The sequence below is a fragment of the Panulirus ornatus genome, chromosome 19 (genome assembly GCF_036320965.1).
Source record: "Panulirus ornatus isolate Po-2019 chromosome 19, ASM3632096v1, whole genome shotgun sequence".
NCBI classification, from domain to species: Eukaryota; Metazoa; Arthropoda; class Malacostraca; order Decapoda; family Palinuridae; genus Panulirus; species Panulirus ornatus.
The window spans coordinates 44,738,727-44,761,818 of NC_092242.1; the positions used below are offsets into that span (position 1 = coordinate 44,738,727).

Genomic DNA, 23,092 nt, shown 5'->3' on the forward strand with positions numbered 1-23,092 from the left:
ACTTTATTTACGTCCTTCCAAAACATCTTTTTATCCTCTCTGAAATTTAATGATACTCTGTCAGCCCAACTCTCATTTGCCCTCTTTTTCACTTCTTGCACCTTTCTCTTGACCTCCTGCCTCTTTTTTTTTTTTTTTTTTTTTTACATCTCCCACTTATTTGCATTATTTCCCTGCAAAAATCGTCCAAGTGCCTCTTTTTTTCTCTTGCACTAATAATCTTACTTCTTCATCCCACCACTCACTACCCTTTCTAATCTGCCCACCTCCCGCGCTTTTCATGCCAGAAGCATCTTTTGCGCAAGCCATCACTACTTCCCTAAATACATCCCATTCCTCCACCACTCCCCTTACGTCCTTAGTTCTCACGTTTTTCCATTCTGTATTCAGTCTCTCCTGGTACTTCCTCACACAAGTCTCCTTCCCAAGGTCACTTGCTTTCACCACTCTCTTCACCCTAACATTCTCTTCTTTTCTGAACACCTCTACAAATCTTCACCTTCGCCTCCACAAGATACTGATCAGACATCCCTCCAGTTGCACTTCTCAACACATTAACATCTAAAAGTCTCTCTTTCACTCGGCTATCAATTAACACGTAATCCGATAACACTGTCAGGCCATCTCTCCTACTTACATACGTATACTCATGTATATCTCTTTTTAAACTAGGTATTCCCAATCATCAGTCCTTTTTCAGCACATAAATCTACAATCTCTTCACCATTTCCATTTACAACACTGAACATCCCATGTACACCAATTATTCCCTCAACTGCCACATTACTCACCTTTGCCTTCAAATCACCTATCACTATAACCCGGTCACGTGCATCAAAACTACTAACACACTCAAACAGCTGCTCCCAAAACACTTGCCTCTCATGATCTTTCTTCTCATACTCAGGTGCATATGCACCAATAATCATCCATCTTTCCATCCACTTTCAGTTTTACCCATATCAGTCTAGAGTTTACTTTCATACACTCTACCACATACTCCCACCACTCCTGTTTCAGGAGTAGTGCTACTCCTTCCCTTGCTCTTGTCCTCTCACCAACCCATGACTTTACTCCCAAGATATTCCCAAACCACTCTTACCCTTTACCCTTGAGCTTAGTTTCACTCAGAGCCAAAACATCCAGGTTCCTTTCCTCAAACATACTATTTATCTCTCCTTTTTTTATTCATCTATCTATTATACTTTTTCGCTGCATATATATATATATATATATATATATATATATATATATATATATATATATATATATATATATATATATATATATATATATATATATATTTATATATATATATATATATATATATATATATATATATATATATATATATATATATATATATATATATATATATATATATATATATATATATATATATATATATATATATGTATATATATATATATATATATATATATATATATATATATATATATATACATATATATATATATATATATATATATATATATATATATATATATATATATATATATATATATATATATATATATATATATATATATATATATATATATATATATATATATATATATATATATATATATATTTATCCCTGGGGATAGGGGAGAAAGAATACTTCCCACGTATTCCCTGCGTGTCGTAGAAGGCGACTAAAAGGGAAGGGAGCGGGGGGCTGGAAATCTTCCCCTCTCATTTTTTTTTTTTTAAGTTTCCAAAGGAAGGAACATAGAAGGGGGCCGGGTGAGGATGTTTCCTCAGAGGCCCAGTCCTCTGTTCTTAACGCTACCTCGCTGAGGCGGGAAATGGCGAATAGTATGAAATAAAAAGAAAAGATATATATATATATATATATATATATATATATATATATATATATATATATATATATATATATATATGAGTCATGTACATTGTTGTTTGTTTGTTACTGTGACTTTCTCTTAAATGCCATCGCTATTGTACATAAATGTATACGTTTTTAGTTCAGAAGGATGTCAACCCTGAAAGGTACAAGTAGGTTACATTGTATCAGACGTAATAGCTCTGCGGACGGGCCGTTTTTACGACCCTGGCTTGTATTTGTAACACCAACAACAAACAAATTATCACTGTCACTGGTCGGCAACACCTGAAGCGTCAGTGGTGATAGGAAATTATGAGGTTTGACTTAATGGTCATCAAACTCTGCTGACCATTACGCTAGACCATGTACCACATTACGCTAGACCCTGTATCACATTAAGGTATCCCTTGTACCACATTCCGATAGACCCTGTACCACATTAAGATAGACCCTGTACCACATTAAGATAGACCCTGTACCACATTACGATAGACCCTGTACCACATAACGATAGACCCTATACCACATTACGCTAAACCCTGTACCACATTACGCTAAATCCTGAACCACATTATGCTAGACCCTGTACCACATTAAGATAGACCCGGTACCACATTACTATAGACCCTATACCACATTAAGCTAGACCCTGTACCACAATACGCTAGACCCTGTACCACATTACGCTAGACCCTGTACCACATTACACTAAATCCTGTACCACGTTACGCTAGACCCTGTACCACATTACGCTAGACCCAGTACCACATTAAGCAAGACCCTGTACCACATTACGCTAGACCCTGTACCACATTACGCTAAATCCTTTACCACATTCCGCTAGACCGTGTACCACATTACGCTAGACCCTGTGCCACATTACGCTAGACCCTGTACCACATTACGCTTGACCCTGTACCACATTAAGCTAGACCCTGTACCACATTACGCTAGACCCTGTGTCACATTACGCTAGACCCTGTACCACATTACGCTTGACCCTGTACCACATTATTCTAAATCCTGTACCACATTATTCTAAATCCTGTACCACATTATGCTAGACCGTGTACCACATTACGCTAAACCCTGTACACATTAAGCTAGACCATGTAACACATTACGCTAAATCCTGTACCACATTTAGTTAGACCATGTACCCTATTACGCTAGACCTTGTACCACATGAAGCTAGACCTTATACCACATTACGTTAAACCTTGTGACACATTAGGCTAGACCCTGTACCACATCACGCTAAATCCTGTACCACTTTACACTAGACCCTTCACCAAATTAAAGTTAGACCCTGTACCACATTACGATAGACCCTGTACCACATTACGATAGATCCTGTACCATATTAAGCTAGACCCTGTACCACATTACGATAGACCCTGTACCACATTACGACAGACCCTATACCACATTATGCTAGACCCTGTACCACATTACGCTAAATCCTGAACCACATTATGCTAGACTCTGTACCACATTAAGCTAGACCCGGTACCACATTACGATAGACCCTGTACCACATTAAGCTAGACCCTGTACCACATTACGCTAGACCCTGTACCACATTACGATAGACCCTGTACTACATTAAGATAGACCCTGTACCACATTACGATAGACCCTGTACCACATTACAATAGACCCTGTACCACATTAAGGTAGACCCTGTACCACATTATGATAGACCCTGTACCACATTAAGATAGACCCAGTCCCACATTACGATAGACCCTGTATCACATTACGATAGACCCTGTACCACATTACAATAGACCCTGTACCACATTACGATAGACCCCGTACCACATTACGATAGACCCTGTACCACATTAAGATAGACCCTGTACCACATTAAGGTAGACCCTGTACCACATTAAGATAGACCCTGTACCACATTAAGATAGACCCTGTACCACATTACGATAGACCCTGTACTACATTAAGATAGACCCTGTACCACATTACGATAGACCCTGTACATCATTACAATAGACCCTGTACCACATTACGATAGACCCAGTACCACATTACAATAGACCCTGTACCACATTACGATAGACCCCGTTCCACATTACGATAGACCCTGTACCACATTAAGATAGACCCTGTACCACATTAAGGTAGACCCTGCACCACATTACGATAGACCCTGTACCACATTACGATAGACCCCGTACCACATTACGATAGACCCCGTACCACATTACGATAGACCCTGTACTACATTAAGCTAGACCCTGTACCATATTACGATAGACCCTGTACCACATTACGATAGACCTGTACCACATTAAGATAGATCCTGTACCTCATTACGATAGACCCTGTACCACATTACGATAGACCCTGTACCACATTACGATAGACCCTGTACCACATTAAGATAGACCCTGTACCACATTACGATAGACCCTGTACCACATTAAGGTAGACCCTGTACCACATTACGATGGACCCTGTACCACATTACGATAGACCCTGTACCACATTAAGATAGACCCTTTACCACATTACGATAGACCATGTACCACATCACGATAGACCCTGTACCACATTAAGATAGACCCTGTACCATATTACGATAGACCCTGTACCACATTAAGTTAGACCCTGTACCACATTACGATAGACCCTGTACCACATTACGATAGACCCTGTACCACATTGAGATAGACCCTGTACCACATTACGATAGACCCTGTACCACATTACGATAGACCCTGTACCACATTAAGGTAGACCCTGTACCACATTAAGATAGACCCTGTACCACATTACGATAGACCCTGTACCACATTAAGGTAGACCCTGTACCACATTACGATAGACCCTGTACCACATTACGATAGACCCTGTACCACATTGAGATAGACCCTGTACCACATTACGATAGACCCTGTACCACATTACGATAGACCCTGTACCACATTAAGGTTGACCCTGTACCACATTACGATAGACCCTGTACCACATTAAGGTAGACCCTGTACCACATTAAGATAGACCCTGTACCACATTAAGATAGACCCTGTACCACATTAAGATAGACCCTGTACCACATTAAGGTAGACCCTGTACCACATTACGATAGACCCTGTACCACATTACGATAGACCCTGTACCACATTACGATAGACCCTGTACCTCATTAAGGTAGACCCTGTACCACATTAAGATAGACCCTGTACCACATTAAGATAGATCCTGTACCACATTAAGATAGACCCTGTACCACATTAAGGTAGACAATATTTCCGTTGTACCAGAGACAGATACTGTTCCTACTGGATTACAAATGCCTACTTTTTCATTAATTATGAAATGTTGTGAAGAGATTTATATTTCATTGGAATGATATCTCCGGAGATGCCCACGCACCAGAGTCGGTGTCCAGATTAAGGGAACATTTGGTCAACTAAAAAGTCAGGGGAACATTAGGTCAACTCACTTCTCCTTGAGGCGTTTGCCTTTGTTGCCTCCCATGTTGTCCCAGGTGTCGATGTTGGCCTGTACCAGCGCCCGTTCGATGGCGTACCCTTGACGCTTCGCCTCAACCATCTGCAGCTCCTTGACCAGCGAATCAGGTAGTAGACGGCCCGGCTCTCTCACCATACCCAGGAGGAACTCATACCTCAGCCGCCATCCTCTCAATACCTTCAGACACAACGGGGAAGACATATCAGTAATAACATCTGCTGGTTTACTGTAAAGAATCATGATCAATTTAGACAAAATACTCAACGTGGATAAACAGAAACCTGAAAGTTAAGAATCAACATAAGACATACGACTATGAATAGATTGTGCCTATATTCTTAAAGGCAAAAACTAAGTAATATAGTTCACTGTCAAATAAGAAGGGCAACATGCATAGTGAGATTGTATGCGACCTTATAATACTCGTCAACACCTGAAGAAGGTATCAAAGATGTTTCTGTTGCACTGTGGATGTACCTTGACGATGACTGCCTTCATGACCCTGGCAGTTGATAGGCCCACAGCCCAGACCACCAACCCCTCAGGTAATGAGAGCAATGTCCAGAGATGCAATGAGAGGGAATGTATGAGAACAAAGGCTTACCTGAATCAAACCTGGATGTGGAAAAGGAGCTGTGGTTTCGGTGCATTATTACAGGACAGGTAGAAACTGAGTGTGAACGAATGTGGCCTTTGTTATCTTTTCCTAGCGCTACCTCGCGCTCGTGCGGGGGGAGGGGGTGGTCATTTTATGTGTGGCGGGGTGGCAATGGAAATGAGTAAGGAAGACAGTATGAATTATATACCTGTGTATATATTCATTTGTCTATGCATGTATATGTATGTGTACGTTGAAATGTACAGGTGTGTATATGTGCGTATGTGGGTGGGTTGGGCCATTCTTTCGTCTGTTTGCTTGCGCTACCTCGCTTGACCCTCAACCCTACCGTACCTAATAACCTTCCTCTTATTCACATTTACTCTTAACTTTCTTCTTTCACACACTTTACCAAACTCAGTCACCAGCTTCTGCAGTTTCTCACATGAATCAGCCACCAGCGCTGTATCATCAGCGAACAACAACTGACACTTCCCAAGCTCTCTCATCCCCAACAGATTTCATACTTGCCCCTCTTTCCAAAACTCTTGCATTCACCTCCCTAACAACCCCATCCATAAACAAATTAAACAACCATATATATATATATATATATATATATATATATATATATATATATATATATATATATATATATATATATATATATATATATATATATATATATATATATATATACATATATATATACATATATATATATATATATATATATATATATATATATATATATATATATATATATATATATATATATATATATATATATATATATATATATATATATATATATGTATATTTTTTTTTTTTTTTTTTTTTTGCTTTGTCGCTGTCTCCCGCGTTTGCGAGGTAGCGCAAGGAAACAGACGAAAGAAATGGCCCAACCCACCCCCATACACATGCCTTGATTCAATCCACTGACAGCGCGTCAACCCGGTATACCACATCGCTCCAATTCACTCTATTCTTTGCCCTCCTTTCACCCTCCTGCATGTTCAGGCCCCGATCACACAAAATCTTTTTCACTCAATCTTTCCACCTCCAATTTGGTCTCCTTCTTCTCCTCGTTCCCTCCACCTCCGACACATATATCCTCTTGGTCAATCTTTCCTCACTCATTCTCTCCATGTGACCAAACCATTTCAAAACACCCTCTTCTGCTCTCTCAACCACGCTCTTTTTATTTCCACACGTCTCTCTTACCCTTACGTTACTTACTCGATCAAACCACCTCACACCACACATTGTCCTCAAACATCTCATTTCCAGCACATCCATCCTCCTGCGCACAGCTCTATCCATAGTCCACGCCTCGCAACCATACAACATTGTTGGAACCACTATTCCTTCAAACATACCCATTTTTGCCTTCCAAGATAATGTTCTCGACTTCCACACATTCTTCAAGGCTCCCAGAATTTTCGCCCCCTCCCCCACCCTATGATCCACTTCCGCTTCCATGGTTCCATCCGCTGCCAGATCCACTCCCATATATCTAAAACACTTCACTTCCTCCAGTTTTTCTCCATTCAAACTCACCTCCCAATTGAATTGACCCTCAACCCTACTGTACCTAATAACCTTGCTCTTATTCACATTTACTCTTAACTTTCTTCTTTCACACACTTTACCAAACTCAGTCACCAGCTTCTGCAGTTTCTCACATGAATCAGCCACCAGCGCTGTATCATCAGCGAACAACAACTGACTCACTTCCCAAGCTCTCTCATCCCCAACAGACTTCATACTTGCCCCTCTTTCCAAAACTCTTGCATTCACCTCCCTAACAACCCCATCCATAAACAAATTAAACAACCATGGAGACATCACACACCCCTGCCGCAAACCTACATTCACTGAGAACCAATCACTTTCCTCTCTTCCTACACGTACACATGCCTTACATCCTCGATAAAAACTTTTCACTGCTTTTAACAACTTGCCTCCCACACCATATATTCTTAATACCTTCCACAGAGCATCTCTATCAACTCTATCATATGCCTTCTCCAGATCCATAAATGCTACATACAAATCCATTTGCTTTTCTAAGTATTTCTCACATACATTCTTCAAAGCAAACACCTGATCCACACATCCTCTACCACTTCTGAAACCAGAGAAGAGGTAGTAAAAGCTTTGCGGAAGATGAAAGCCGGCAAGGCAGCAGGTTTGGATGGTATTGCAGTGGAATTTATTAAAAAAGGGGGTGACTGTATTGTTGACTGGTTGGTAAGGTTATTTAATGTATGTAAGACTCATGGTGAGGTGTCTGAGGATTGGCGGAATGCGTGCATAGTGCCATTGTACAAAGGCAAAGGGGATAAGAGTGAGTGCTCAAATTACAGAGGCATAAGTTTGTTGAGTATTCCTGGCAAATTATATGGGAGGGTATTGATTGAGAGGGTGAAGGCATGTACAGAGCATCAGATTGGGGAAGAACAGTGTGGTTTCAGAAGTGGTAGAGGATATATGTATATATATATATATATATATATATATATATATATATATATATATATATATATATATATATATATATATATATATAAATATTATTGGATTACGTGTTAATTGACAGGCGCGCGAAAGAGAGACTTTTGGATGTTAATATGCTGAGAGGTGCAAAAAAAATATAATAAGAATATATGGTGTGGGAGGCAAGTTGTTAGAAGCAGTGAAAAGTTTTTATCGAGGATGTAAGGCATGTGTACGTGTAGGAAGAGAGGAAAGTGATTGGTTCTCAGTGAATGTAGGTTTGCTTATGCACCTAACCTTTAATACAGCAATGAAACTCGTCTGTAGAGTCTAGGAACATCTATATTCTTTTATCAGTTATCCATTACACTAAACCCGCCATGCGTCATAACGTTTGAATCCGACCGAGTCCGAGTTTTGCAAGTATGTTGGATGAGTTAAGATGTCTACATAGATTTAAGACTCGAAATATTACTTATGAGCTCTGTTCCACACAAAGACAAATTCCTCTATCTCTATTGACATATGTGCTCACTCTTTACCTTCCATATTAGAAGAATCATAACGCAGTTATGTGGAAAATATATTTTGATAGAAACGAGGAAATCCTGATTATAGAATAAACATGGCTTCTGAAACTCTCAAATAGGCAGGATTTCTTTGTTTTGATACTTACTGGTACTTCAAATTATTTATCTATTCACATCTCTTTCCCTGACAACCCTACCACTATCGACTTATCTAATATTGAAAGTTCAGTGTCAAGAGTGACAGAGGTACATCAGTCTTTACACTAGTAATAATGATTCCAGATCAGTCCTGAATACCGCGCGTCCATTTTGTAAGATTTCACCATAAACTATTACAAACTTGGTTCACTTCTTATGCTTATCGTCAGCTTATCGATTGGATACAAAAAAATGAATCCATAACTATAATTTCAAGTGTATTGTTATAAACAATGAGGTGTCATATCACTTTTAACATGGTTTGGTTAGACGTATCCTCATTCCAATTTGCGTCCAAACACCTGGCCACAATTTTTCATTTCACATGACTAGCATCTCTAGATATGTTACAGTGCCAATAGCACCTATAGCTTAACTTTTGAATTTTTCAGTGAAAATAACTATATTGTAATGACCTATTTGTACTGTACGGTTGACCTTGTTACTTTATCTATTTACATGTTCTACTTTACACATTCAAGGTTAATGATAAATGTTTCAACTAGTGCCTATTTGTATCCGTTTAATTCCTTTTTAGTTATAGTTTTATTACTTGTACTTAACCATCTAGATATACTGTCAAAGTACACATTAGGATAGTCTACCATTGATAAAGAAAACGGCTATATGGCGCAACTTCAGAATAAAAGAAAACTGAATTAATTCAAGGGACGAATATAATAAAACTACCAGGATTTTCTGTAACCTAGTTTATCCTTTCTATTGCCAGTTGTAAGATCAACAAAGATGCAAATAAAAAGGTGCAGTACTAATGGAAAAAGTGAATGATACAAACCAAACTGATCAGCACAAGACAATAATGTAAGGTGGAGAAGACAGAGTGTAAGATCCTTAATAAACATTATAATGACAAATGTAGCTTTTATCATATCAAGACTGATGGTTTTGATGGTAACATACATGTGAGCCCCACAGATATAGTCCCAAGAATTCTGTTTAATCTTATCACGATGAGGAGAAAAATATTTGGGGCAGACATGATATAATTGTGACTCGATATCAGGAAACATATTTTCGATAGTCACAGCAAAATCTTTATGATGTATTTGCCTATGGCACAGATTGATCTTTAGGGACAATAAGGTAACCGAGACATTCACTTCAGCTACACACAGTGCAATGCTACCTCTCATGGCTTCCAGCACCAAACATTAACACACAGTGAAGGTAAACATTACAAAATCCAAATGTTTACAAATTCCTACATTTTTCCTGACACAGATGGACTCGGGTATTTCATCTGTGCCACAATAAGCTTGTGTATGTATGCCCTCCCACTAAACTCAATCCCAGCTTTGGTGTGACAGTAATACAATAATCAAGAGCATTAAAGGATTGGGAATCTATAGAAATAGATCCTCTATCATTTTGTGGATTAATTTGATTAATGAATTGGATGTATGTGAATATCCTTCCCGAGGTACGACACAAATCTCTCAAGTGTCCACAATGTAAGATAATGGAATCATTTAAGTCTATCCTTCCCAAACAACAACGCAGATTCCATCTAGCTCTCCCTAGAAGAACAACCCAAGCCAAGTCTCGTTACCTAATGATTATTGGTGACGAATTTATTGAAAGATTATTCAACTGGAAATAATATTTACTACACATTTCATACGTACACTAAGGAAAGCACATGCAAACACGCACACACAAACACGCACACAAGCCTCTGTGGTGTAGTTAGCGTTAATGACCATGAGTCAGCACGGGCCAGCTATGTTCCGACCAGAATGGGTTCGAATCCTAAACGTGGCGGTTGGCCTACACCCAACCCAGGTGTTCATCCCTCCAACTCCCAGGGCTGGTCGATAAATAGGTACCTGGCTAAGGTCGATGTGTGTGTGTGTGTGTGTGTGTGTGTGTGTGTGTGTGTGTGTGTGTGTGTGTGTGTGTGTGTGTGTGTGTATGTGCATACATACATAGTAGTGAAGACGTGGTACAGATATACAAGGTTATGAGACGTGGCAATACGAGTGTGAAACACTCCCAGGAACACACAAACAGTAATCACATATATCAATCACACAAATGCACACTGGCCAGAAGGAATGGCCTCCTACATGAATGTGTCTGTGGATACAAAGGTTAGAAAGGAAGTGAAGAGCATGGAGGAATGCACCAAGGGACGTTGACAGTCGCTGAAGTTGATCTGATACATGGTTGATGAAGTTCAACCAGAGTATATGTAATGCACGTGGGTTAGTTCACATCGAAGAAATACATCGATATAATTATCATCTATCAGGATATGATTATCATATATCAGCATATGATTATCATCTATCAGGATATAATCATCATCTATCAGGATATAATCATCATATACCAGGATATGATTATCATCTATCAGGATATCATTATCATCTATCAGGATATGATTATCGTCTATCAGGTTATAATTATCATCAATCAGACTATAATCATCATCTATAAAGATATAGATATCATCTATCAGGATATAATCATCATCTATCAGGAAATAATCATCATCTACCAAGTTAAAATTATCATCTAACAAGATATATTAATCATCTATCAGGATATAATTATCATCTATCAGGATGTTATTATCATCTATCAGGATATGATTATCATCTATCAGGATATGCTTATCATCTACCAGGATATGATTATCATCTATCAGGATAAACCAGGTAAACCATGAAAAGTTTCTGTGGGGCCTGGATGTGTAAAGGGAGCTGTGGTTTCGGTGCATTATTACATGACAGCTAGAGACTGAGTGTGAACGAATGGGGCCTTTGTTGTCTTTTCCTAGCGCTACCTCGCACATATGAGGGGGGAGGGGGTTGTTATTCCATGTGTGGCGGGGTGGCGATGGGAACAAATAAATGCAGACAGTATGAATTATGTACATGTGTATATAGGTATATGTCTGTGTGTGTATATATATGTGTACATTGAGATGTATACGTATGTATATTTGCGTGTGTGGACGTGTATGTATATACATGTGTATGTGGGCGGGTTGGGCTATTCTTTCGTCTGTTTGCTTACGCTACCTCGCTAACGCGGGAGACAGTGACAAAGCAAAATATAGTATGAATAAATGAAATATATATATATATATATATATATATATATATATATATATATATATATATATATATATATATATATATATATATATATATATATATATATAAATATATATATATATACCGGTATACCGGGGTTGACGTGCTGTCAGTGGATTGAATCAAGGCATGTGAAGCGTCTGGGGTAAACCATGGAAAGCTGTGTAGGTATGTATAATTGCGTGTGTGGACGTATGTATATACATGTGTATGGGGGGGGGGTTGGGCCATTTCTTTCGTCTGTTTCCTTGCGCTACCTCGCAAACGCGGGAGACAGCGACAAAGTATAAAAAAAGAAAAAAAGAAAAAAAAATATATATATATATATATATATATATATATATATATATATATATATATATATATATATATATATATATATATTTTGTCGCTGTCTCCCGCGTTTGCGAGGTAGCGCAAGGAAACAGACGAAAGAAATGGCCCAACCCCCCCCCATACACATGTATATACATACGTCCCCACACGCAAATATACATACCTACACAGATTTCCATGGTTTACCCCAGACGCTTCACATGCCTTGATTCAATCCATTAACAGCACGTCAACCCCGGTATACCACATCGCTCCAATTCACTCTATTCCTTGCCCTCCTTTCACCCTCCTGCATGTTCAGGCCCCGATCACACAAAATCTTTTTCACTCCATCTTTCCACCTCCAATTTGGTCTCCCTCTTCTCCTCGTTCCCTCCACCTCCGACACATATATCCACTTGGTCAATCTTTCCTCACTCATTCTCTCCATGTGCCCAAACCATTTCAAAACACCCTCTTCTGCTCTCTCAACCACGCTCTTTTTATTTCCACACATCTCTCTTACCCTTACGTTACTTACAATATCAAACCACCTCACACCACACATTGTCCTCAAACATCTCATTTCCAGCACATCCACCCTCCTGCGCACAACTCTATCCATAGTCCACGCCTCGCAACCATACAACATTGTTGGAACCACTATTCCTTCAAACATACCCATCTTTGCTTTCCGAAATAATGTTCTCGACTTCCACACATTCTTCAAGGCTCCCAGAATTTTCGCCCCCTCCCCCACCCTATGATCCACTTCCGATTCCATGGTTCCATCCGCTGCCAGATCCACTCCCAGATATCTAAAACACTTCGCTTCCTCCAGTTTTTCTCCATTCAAACTCACCTCCCAATTGACTTGACCCTCAACCTTACTGTACCTAATAACCTTGCTCTTATTCACATTTACTCTTAACTTTCTTCTTTCACACACTTTACCAAACTCAGTCACCAGCTTCTGCAGTTTCTCACATGAATCAGCCACCAGCGCTGTATCATCAGCGAACAACAACTGACTCACTTCCCAAGCTCTCTCATCCCCAACAGACTTCATACTTGCCCCTCTTTCCAAAACTCTTGCATTCACCTCCCTAACAACCCCATCCATAAAGAAATTAAACAACCATAGAGACATCACACACCCCTGCCGCAAACCTACATTCACTGAGAACCAATCACTTTCCTCTCTTCCTACACGTACACATGCCTTACATCCTCGATAAAAACTTTTCACTGCTTCTAACAACTTCCTTCCCACACCATATATTCTTAATACCTTCCACAGAGCATCTCTATCAACTCTATCATATGCCTTCTCCAGATCCATAAATGCTACATATATATATATATATATATATATATATATATATATATATATATATATATATATATATATATATATATATATATATATATATATATATATATATATATATATATATATATGTATATTTCACCACCTCTTCTCTGTTTGATAGAGATGCTCTGCGGAAGGTATTAAGAATAGATAGAGTGGCAGATATAGGGTGTTTTGGTCGAGGTGGTGTGCAAAGTGAGAGGGTGAGGGGAAAATGATCTGGTAAACAGAGAAGAGGTAGTAAAAGCTTTGCGGAAGATGAAAGCCGGCAAGGCAGCAGGTTTGGATGGTATTGCAGTGGAATCTATTAAAAAAGGGGGTGACTGTATGTATTGTTGAGTGGTTGGTAAGGTTATTTAATGTATGTATCACTCATGGTGAGGTGCTTGAGGATTGGCGGAATGCTTGCATAGTGCCATTGTACAAAGGCAAAGGGGATAAGAGTGAGTGCTCAAATTACAGAGGTATAAGTTTGTTGAGTATTCCTGGTAAATTATATGGGAGGGTATTGATTGAGAGGGTGAAGGCATGTACAGAGCATCAGATTGGGGAAGAGCAGTATGGTTTCAGAAGTGGTAGAGGATGTGTGGATCAGGTGTTTGCTTTGAATAATGTATGTGAGAAATACTTAGAAAAGCAAATGGATTTGTATGTAGCATTTATGGATCTGGAGAAGGCATATGATAGAGTTGATAGAGATGCTCTGTGGAAGGTATCAAGAATATATGGTGTGGGAGGAAAGTTGTTAGAAGCAGTGAAAAGTTTTTATCGAGGATGTAAGGCATGTGTACGTGTAGGAAGAGAGGAAAGTGATTGGTTCTCAGTGAATGTAGGTTTGAGGCAGGTGTGTGTGATGTCTCCATGGTTGTTTAATTTGTTTATGGATGGGGTTGTTAGGGAGGTGAATGGAAGAGTTTTGGAAAGAGGGGGAAGTATGAAGTCTATTGTGGATGAGAGAGCTTGGGAAGTGAGTCAGTTGTTGTTCGCTGATGATACAGCGCTGGTGGCTGATTCATTTGAGAAACTGCAGAAGCTGGTGACTGAGTTTGGTAAAGTGTGTGAAAGAAGAAAGTTAAGAGTAAATGTGAATAAGAGCAAGGTTATTAGGTACAATAGGGTTGAGGGTCAAGTCAATTGGGAGGTAAGTTTGAATGGAGAGAAACTGAAGGAAGTAAAGTGTTTTAGATATCTGGGAGTGGATCTGGCAGCGGATGGAACCATGGAAGCGGAAGTGAATCATAGGGTGGGGGAGGGGGCGCAAATCCTGAGAGCCTTGAAAAATGTGTGGAAGTCGAGAACATTATCTTGGAAAGCAAAAATGGGTATGTTTGAAGGAATAGTGGTTCCAACAATGTTGTATGGTTGCGATGCGTGGGCTATGGATAGAGTTGTGCGCAGGAGGGTGGATGTGCTCGAAATGAGATGTTTGAGGACAATGTGTGGTGTGAGGTCGTTTGTTCGAGTAAGTAATGTAAGGGTAAGAGAGATGTGTGGAAATAAAAAGAGCGTGGTTGAGAGAGCAGAAGAGGGTGTTTTGAAATGGTGTGGGCACATGGAGAGAATGAGTGAGGAAAGATTGACCAAGAGGATATATGTGTCGGAGGTGGAGGGAACGAGGAGAAGTGGGAGACCAAATTGGAAGTGGAAAGATGGAGTGAAAAAGATTTTGTGTGATCGGGGCCTGAACATGCAGGAGGGTGAAAGGCGGGCAAGGAATAGAGTGAATTGGATCGATGTGGTATAACGGGGTTGACGTGCTGTCAGTGGATTGAATCAGAGGTAAACCATGGAAAGTTATGTGGGGCCTGGATGTGGAAAGGGAGCTGTGGTTTCGGGCATTATTACATGACAGCTAGAGACTGAGTGTGAACGAATGGGGCCTTTGTTGTCTTTTCCTTGCGCTACCTCGCACACATGAGTGGGGAGGGGGATGGTATTCCATGTGTGGCGAGGTGGCAATGGGAATGAATAAAGGCAGACAGTATGAATTGTGTGCATGTGTATATATGTATGTGTGTGTGTGTGTATATATATGTGTACATTGAGATGTATAGGTATGTATATTTGCGTGTGTGGACGTGTATGTATATACATGCGTATGGGGGCGGGTTGGGCCATTTCTTTCGTCTGTTTCCTTGCGCTACCTCGCAAACGCGGGAGACAGCGACAAAGCAAAATAAAATAAATAAATAAATATACATATATATATATATATATATATATATATATATATATATATTTTTTTTTTTTATACTTTGTCGCTGTCTCCCGCGTTTGCGAGGTAGCGCAAGGAAACAGACGAAAGAAATGGCCCAACCCCCCCCCCCCATGCACATGTACATACACACGTCCACACACGCAAATATACATACCTACACAGCTTTCCATGGTTTACCCCAGACGCTTCACATGCCTTGATTCAATCCACTGACAGCACGTCAACCCCTGTATACCACATCGCTCCAATACACTCTATTCCTTGCCTTCCTTTCACCCTCCTGCATGTTCAGGCCCCGATCACACAAAATCTTTTTCACTTCATCTTTCCACCTCCAATTTGGTCTCCCTCTTCTCCTCGTTCCCTCCACCTCCGACACATATATCCTCTTGGTCAATCTTTCCTCACTCATTCTCTCCATGTGCCCAAACCATTTCAAAACACCCTCTTCTGCTCTCTCAACCACGCTCTTTTTATTTCCACACATCTCTCTTACCCTTACGTTACTTACTCGATCAAACCACCTCACACCACACATTGTCCTCAAACATCTCATTTCCAGCACATCCATCCTCCTGCGCACAACTCTATCCATAGCCCACGCCTCGCAAGCATACAACATTGTTGGAACCACTATTCCTTCAAACATACCCATTTTTGCTTTCCGAGATAATGTTCTCGACTTCCACACATTTTTCAAGGCTCCCAAAATTTTCGCCCCCTCCCCCACCCTATGATCCAATTCCGCTTCCATGGTTCCATCCGCTGACAGATCCACTCCCAGATATCTAAAACACTTCACTTCCTCCAGTTTTTCTCCATTCAAACTCACCTCCCAATTGACTTGACCCTCAACCCTACTGTACCTAATAACCTTGCTCTTATTCACATTTACTCTTAACTTTCTTCTTTCACACACTTTACCAAACTCCGTCACCAGCTTCTGCAGTTTCTCACATGAATCAGCCACCAGCGCTGTATCATCAGCGAACAACAACTGACTCACTTCCCAAGCTCTCTCATCCCCAACAGACTTCATACTTGCCCCTCTTTCCAGGACTCTTGCATTTACCTCCCTAACAACCCCATCCATAAACAAATTAAACAACCTTGGAGACATCACACACCCCTGCCGCAAACCTACATTCACTGAGAACCAATCACTTTCCTCTCTTCCTACACGTACACATGCCTTACATCCTCGATAAAAACTTTTCACTGCTTCTAACAACTTGCCTCCCACACCATATATTCTTAATACCTTCCACAGAGCATCTCTATCAACTCTATCATATGCCTTCTCCAGATCCATAAATGCTACATACAAATCCATTTGCTTTTCTAAGTATTTCTCACATACATTCTTCAAAGCAAACACCTGATCCACACATCCTCTACCACTTCTGAAACCGCACTGCTCTTCCCCAATCTGATGCTCTGTACATGCCTTCACCCTCTCAATCAATACCCTCCCATATAATTTACCAGGAATACTCAACAAACTTATACCTCTGTAATTTGAGCACTCACTCTTATCCCCTTTGCCTTTGTACATTGGCACTATGCACGCATTCCGCCAATCCTCAGGCACCTCACCATGAGTCATACATACATTAAATAACCTTACCAACCAGTCAACAATACAGTCACCCCCTTTTTTAATAAATTCCACTGCAATACCATCCAAACCTGCTGCCTTGCCGGCTTTCATCTTCCGCAAAGCTTTTACTACCTCTTCTCTGTTTACCAAATCATTTTCCCTAACCCTCTCACTTTGCACACCACCTCGACCAAAACACCCTATATCTGCCACTCTGTCATCAGACACATTCAACAAACCTTCAAAATACTCATTCCATCTCCTTCTCACATCACCACTACTTGTTATCACCTCCCCATTTACGCCCTTCACTGAAGTTCCCATTTGCTCCCTTGTCTTACGCACCCTATTTACCTCCTTCCAGAACATCTTTTTATTCTCCCTAAAATTTACTGATAGTCTCTCACCCCAACTCTCATTTGCCCTTTTTTTCACCTCTTGAACCTTTCTCTTGACCTCCTGTCTCTTTCTTTTATACTTCTCCCACTCAATTGCATTTTTTCCCTGCAAAAATCGTCCAAATGCCTCTCTCTTCTCTTTCACTAATACTCTTACTTCTTCATCCCACCACTCACTACCCTTTCTAAACAGCCCACCTCCCACTCTTCTCATGCCACAAGCATCTTTTGCGCAATCCATCACTGATTCCCTAAATACATCCCATTCCTCCCCCACTCCCCTTACTTCCATTGTTCTCACCTTTTTCCATTCTGTACACAGTCTCTCCTGGTACTTCCCCACACAGGTCTCCTTCCCAAGCTCACTTACTCTCACCACCTTCTTCACCCCAACATTCACTCCTCTTTTCTGAAAACCCATACTAATCTTCACCTTAGCCTCCACAAGATAATGATCAGACATCCCTCCAGTTGCACCTCTCAGCACATTAACATCCAAAAGTCTCTCTTTCGCACGCCTGTCAATTAACACGTAATCCAATAACGCTCTCTGGCCATCTCTCCTACTTACATAAGTATACTTATGTATATATATATATATATTATGTATATATATATATATATATTATCCCTGGGGATAGGGGATTAAGAATACTTCCCACGTATTCCCTGCGTGTCGTAGAAGGCGACTAAAAGGGGAGGGAGCGGGGGGCTGGAAATCCTCCCCTCTCGTTTTTTTTTTTTAAATTTTCCAAAAGAAGGAACAGAGGGGGCCAGTTGAGGATATTTCAAAAAAGGCCCAGTCCTCTGTTCTTAGCGCTACCTCGCTAACGCGGGAAATGGCGAATAGTTTAAAAGAAAAGAAAAAAAAAAAAATATATATATATATATATATATATATATATATATATATATATATATATTTATATACATATATATATATATATATATATATATATATATATATATATATATATATATATATATATATATATATATATATATTTTTTTTTTTTTTTTTTTCAAACTACTCGCCATTTCCCGCGTTAGCGAGGTAGCGTTAAGAACAGAGGACTGGGCCATTGAGGAAATATCCTCACCTGGCCCCCTTCTCTGTTCCTTCTTTTGGAAAATTAAAAAAAAATTTGAGAGGGGAGGATTTCCAGCCCCCCGCTCCCTCCCCTTTTAGTCGCCTTCTACGACACGCAGGGAATACGTGGGAAGTATTCTTTCTCCCCTATCCCCAGGGATATATATATATATATATATATATATATATATATATATATATATATATATATATATATATATATATATATATATATATATATATATATATATATATATATATATATATATATATATATATATATATAATATTTCTATCAGGATACAATTATCATCTGTCAGGATATAATTATTATCTCTCAGAATGTAATCATCATCTCTCAGGATATGATTATCATCTTTCACAATATGATTATCATCTATCAGGATATGATTTTCATCTGTCAGGATACAATCATCTACTATCAGGAAACAGTTATCAGAATATAACTATCATCTATCAGGATTTAATTATTATCTATCAGGATATAATCATCATCTATCAGGATATAATTATCATCTATCAGGATATAATCATCATCTCTCAGGACATACTTATCATCTATCAAGATATTATCATCATCTATCAGGATATAACTATCATCTATCAGGATATAACTAGCATCTATCAGCATACAATTATCATCTATCAGGATTTAATTATCATCAATCAGCATATAACTATCATCTATCAGGATATAATCATCATCTATCAGGACATATACATCATCTATCAGGATATAATTATCACCTATCAGGATCATTATCATCTATCAGGATATAATCATCATCTATCAGGATATAATCTTCATCTATCAGGATATTATCATTTATCAGGATATGATCATCATCTATCAGGATATAACTATCATTCTAAAGATATAATGATCATCTATCAGGATATAATTGTCATCTATCAGGACATAATTATCATCTATCAGGATATGATAATCATGTATCAGGATACATACTTATCATTTTTCAGGATATAGTCATCATCTATCAGGGTATAATTATCATCTATCAGGATATAATTGATATCTATCAGGATATGATAATCATCTACAGGATACAATTATCATCTACCAGGATATGATTATCATCTTTCAGGATATAATCATCGCCTATCAGGATATAAGCTACAGGAATCTATGTTAGAAAGAGTGGGAAATTTCTTCCTTACACAGATAGATATGATCAATTGTCTGCTAGGAAACATCAAGTTTGTTTTCATGAGTAAGACAATGTCCATGAAGCTCTTCACATTCTATATTTGACCAAAGCAAGAACTGCTTCACAAGTCTATTCACCGCACCTGAAGAGGCACAAAGACATGAATGAGAGGCTTAGGAGAAGAGCAACGAAGATGGTACCTGGGTTATGAGGACTGAGCCACAGTTGAAGGCTACAAAACTGTGCACCATGCAAGAGGATTGGTGTTGATTGTACACAGTTCTTCACAAAGGTCCAATGCCAGAGTAACCACAGACCATGATCAGAGGTGATCAAGGGGCTGTGAAGAAGGATCTCACGAAATACTGGATCAGGATAAAGGTAGTGGATGACCCATGTGGCAGATCTAGGCACGGAGACACTGAACGCCGGTGGCTAACAGAGGCTCATGAGTCTTATTTGTGGCATGAAAAGTACAAGGGGAGTAGCCCTGCGAGTGCTAAGTTCTGTCCTCGCTGTATACAAATGGGTCATGAAATAAAAATAATTAGACAAGAGATGAAGCACTATTAATGTTAAATTCTTTTCCCCATACCGAACATATGGGTAACTACACAGACAGCCAATAGTTAGATTGGACTGCTATCTATACTGACGTGTTCACAGTTCCGTCATCCCTGATGGGGATGTTGTTCCCTTCTGTCACGAGGAACTACGTCCGGGTCACGTCTCACGGTTGGAATTCACGCGGGTGTGGAGGTTAGGAGGCAGTGGGGCACTCACCCCAGGGAGAGAGAGAGAGAGAGAGAGAGAGAGAGAGAGAGAGAGAGAGAGAGAGAGAGAGAGAGAGAGAGAGAGAGAGAGAGAGAGAGAGAGAGAGAGACTCACTTAGAAAAAATACCTTGCAGGATTAACAAGCCTGAAGGAAAGTATTATAGGAAGTCGTAAGGTAGAATGAACATGAACATGTCATGCCTCACATCACTAACGACCTACATCTCTTCACTTTTTCTTACAAACTTACCATACACATATCATTACCATGCATATATCATTACCATGCATATATCATTACCATGCATATATCATTACCATACATATATCATTACCATGCATATATCATTACCATGAATATATCATTACCATGCATATATCATTACCATACATATATCATTACCATACATATATCATTACCATGCATATATCATTACCATGCATATATCATTACCATGCATATATCATTACCATGCATATATCATTACCATACGTATATCATTACCATACATATATCATTACCATACATATATCATTACCATACATATATCATTACCATACATATATCATTACCATGCATATATCATTACCATACATATATCATTACCATACATATATCATTACCATGCATATATCATTACCATACATATATCATTACCATACATATATCATTACCATACATATATCATTACCATACATATATCATTACCATACATATATCATTACCATACATATATCATTACCACACATATATCATTACCATTCATATATCATTACCATACATATATCATTACCATACATATATCATTACCATACATATATCATTACTATACATATATCATTACCATACATATATCATTACCATACATATATCATTACCATACATATATCATTACCATACATATATCATTACCATACATATATCATTACCATACATATATCATTACCATGCATATACCATTACCATGCATATATCATTACCATACATATATCATTACCATGCATATATCATTACCATACATATATCATTACCATGCATATATGATTACCATGCATATATCAGTACCATATATATATCATTACCATACATATATCATTACCATACATATATCATTACCATACATATATCATTACCATACATATATCATTACCATACATATATCATTACCATACATATATCATTACCATACATATATCATTACCATATATATATATCATTACCATACATATATCATTACCATATATATATCATTACCATACATTTATCATTACCATGCATATATCATTACCATACATATATCATTACCATACATATATCATTACCATACATATATCATTACAATACATATATCATTACCATACATATATCATTACCATACATATATCATTACCATGCATATATCATTACCATACATATATCATTACCATACATATATCATTACCATACATATATCATTACCATGCATATATCATTACCATGCATATATCATTACCATACATATATCATTACCATACATATATCATTACCATACATATATCATTACCATACATAGATCATTACCATGCATATATCATTACCATGCATATATCATTACCATACATATATCATTACCATACATATATCATTACCATACATATATCATTACCATACATATATCATTACCATACATATATCATTACCATACATATATCATTACCATACATATATCATTACCATACATATATCATTACCATACATATATCATTACCATACATATATCATTACCATACATATATCATTACCATACATATATCATTACCATACATATATCATTACCATACATATATCATTACCATGCATA

General features: G+C 38.5%; 1 protein-coding gene across 1 annotated transcript in view; it reads right to left on the reverse strand.

The window, feature by feature from the left end:
* LOC139755697 (uncharacterized) overlaps nucleotides 1–23,092 on the reverse strand; it is a 705,696-nt gene that overhangs the window by 426,659 nt on the left and 255,945 nt on the right. Inside the window, exon 2 of the mRNA XM_071674343.1 lies at nucleotides 5,319–5,524. Coding sequence (XP_071530444.1) covers nucleotides 5,319–5,524 — 206 coding nt within the window. The remainder of the gene's footprint in view (nucleotides 1–5,318; nucleotides 5,525–23,092) is intronic.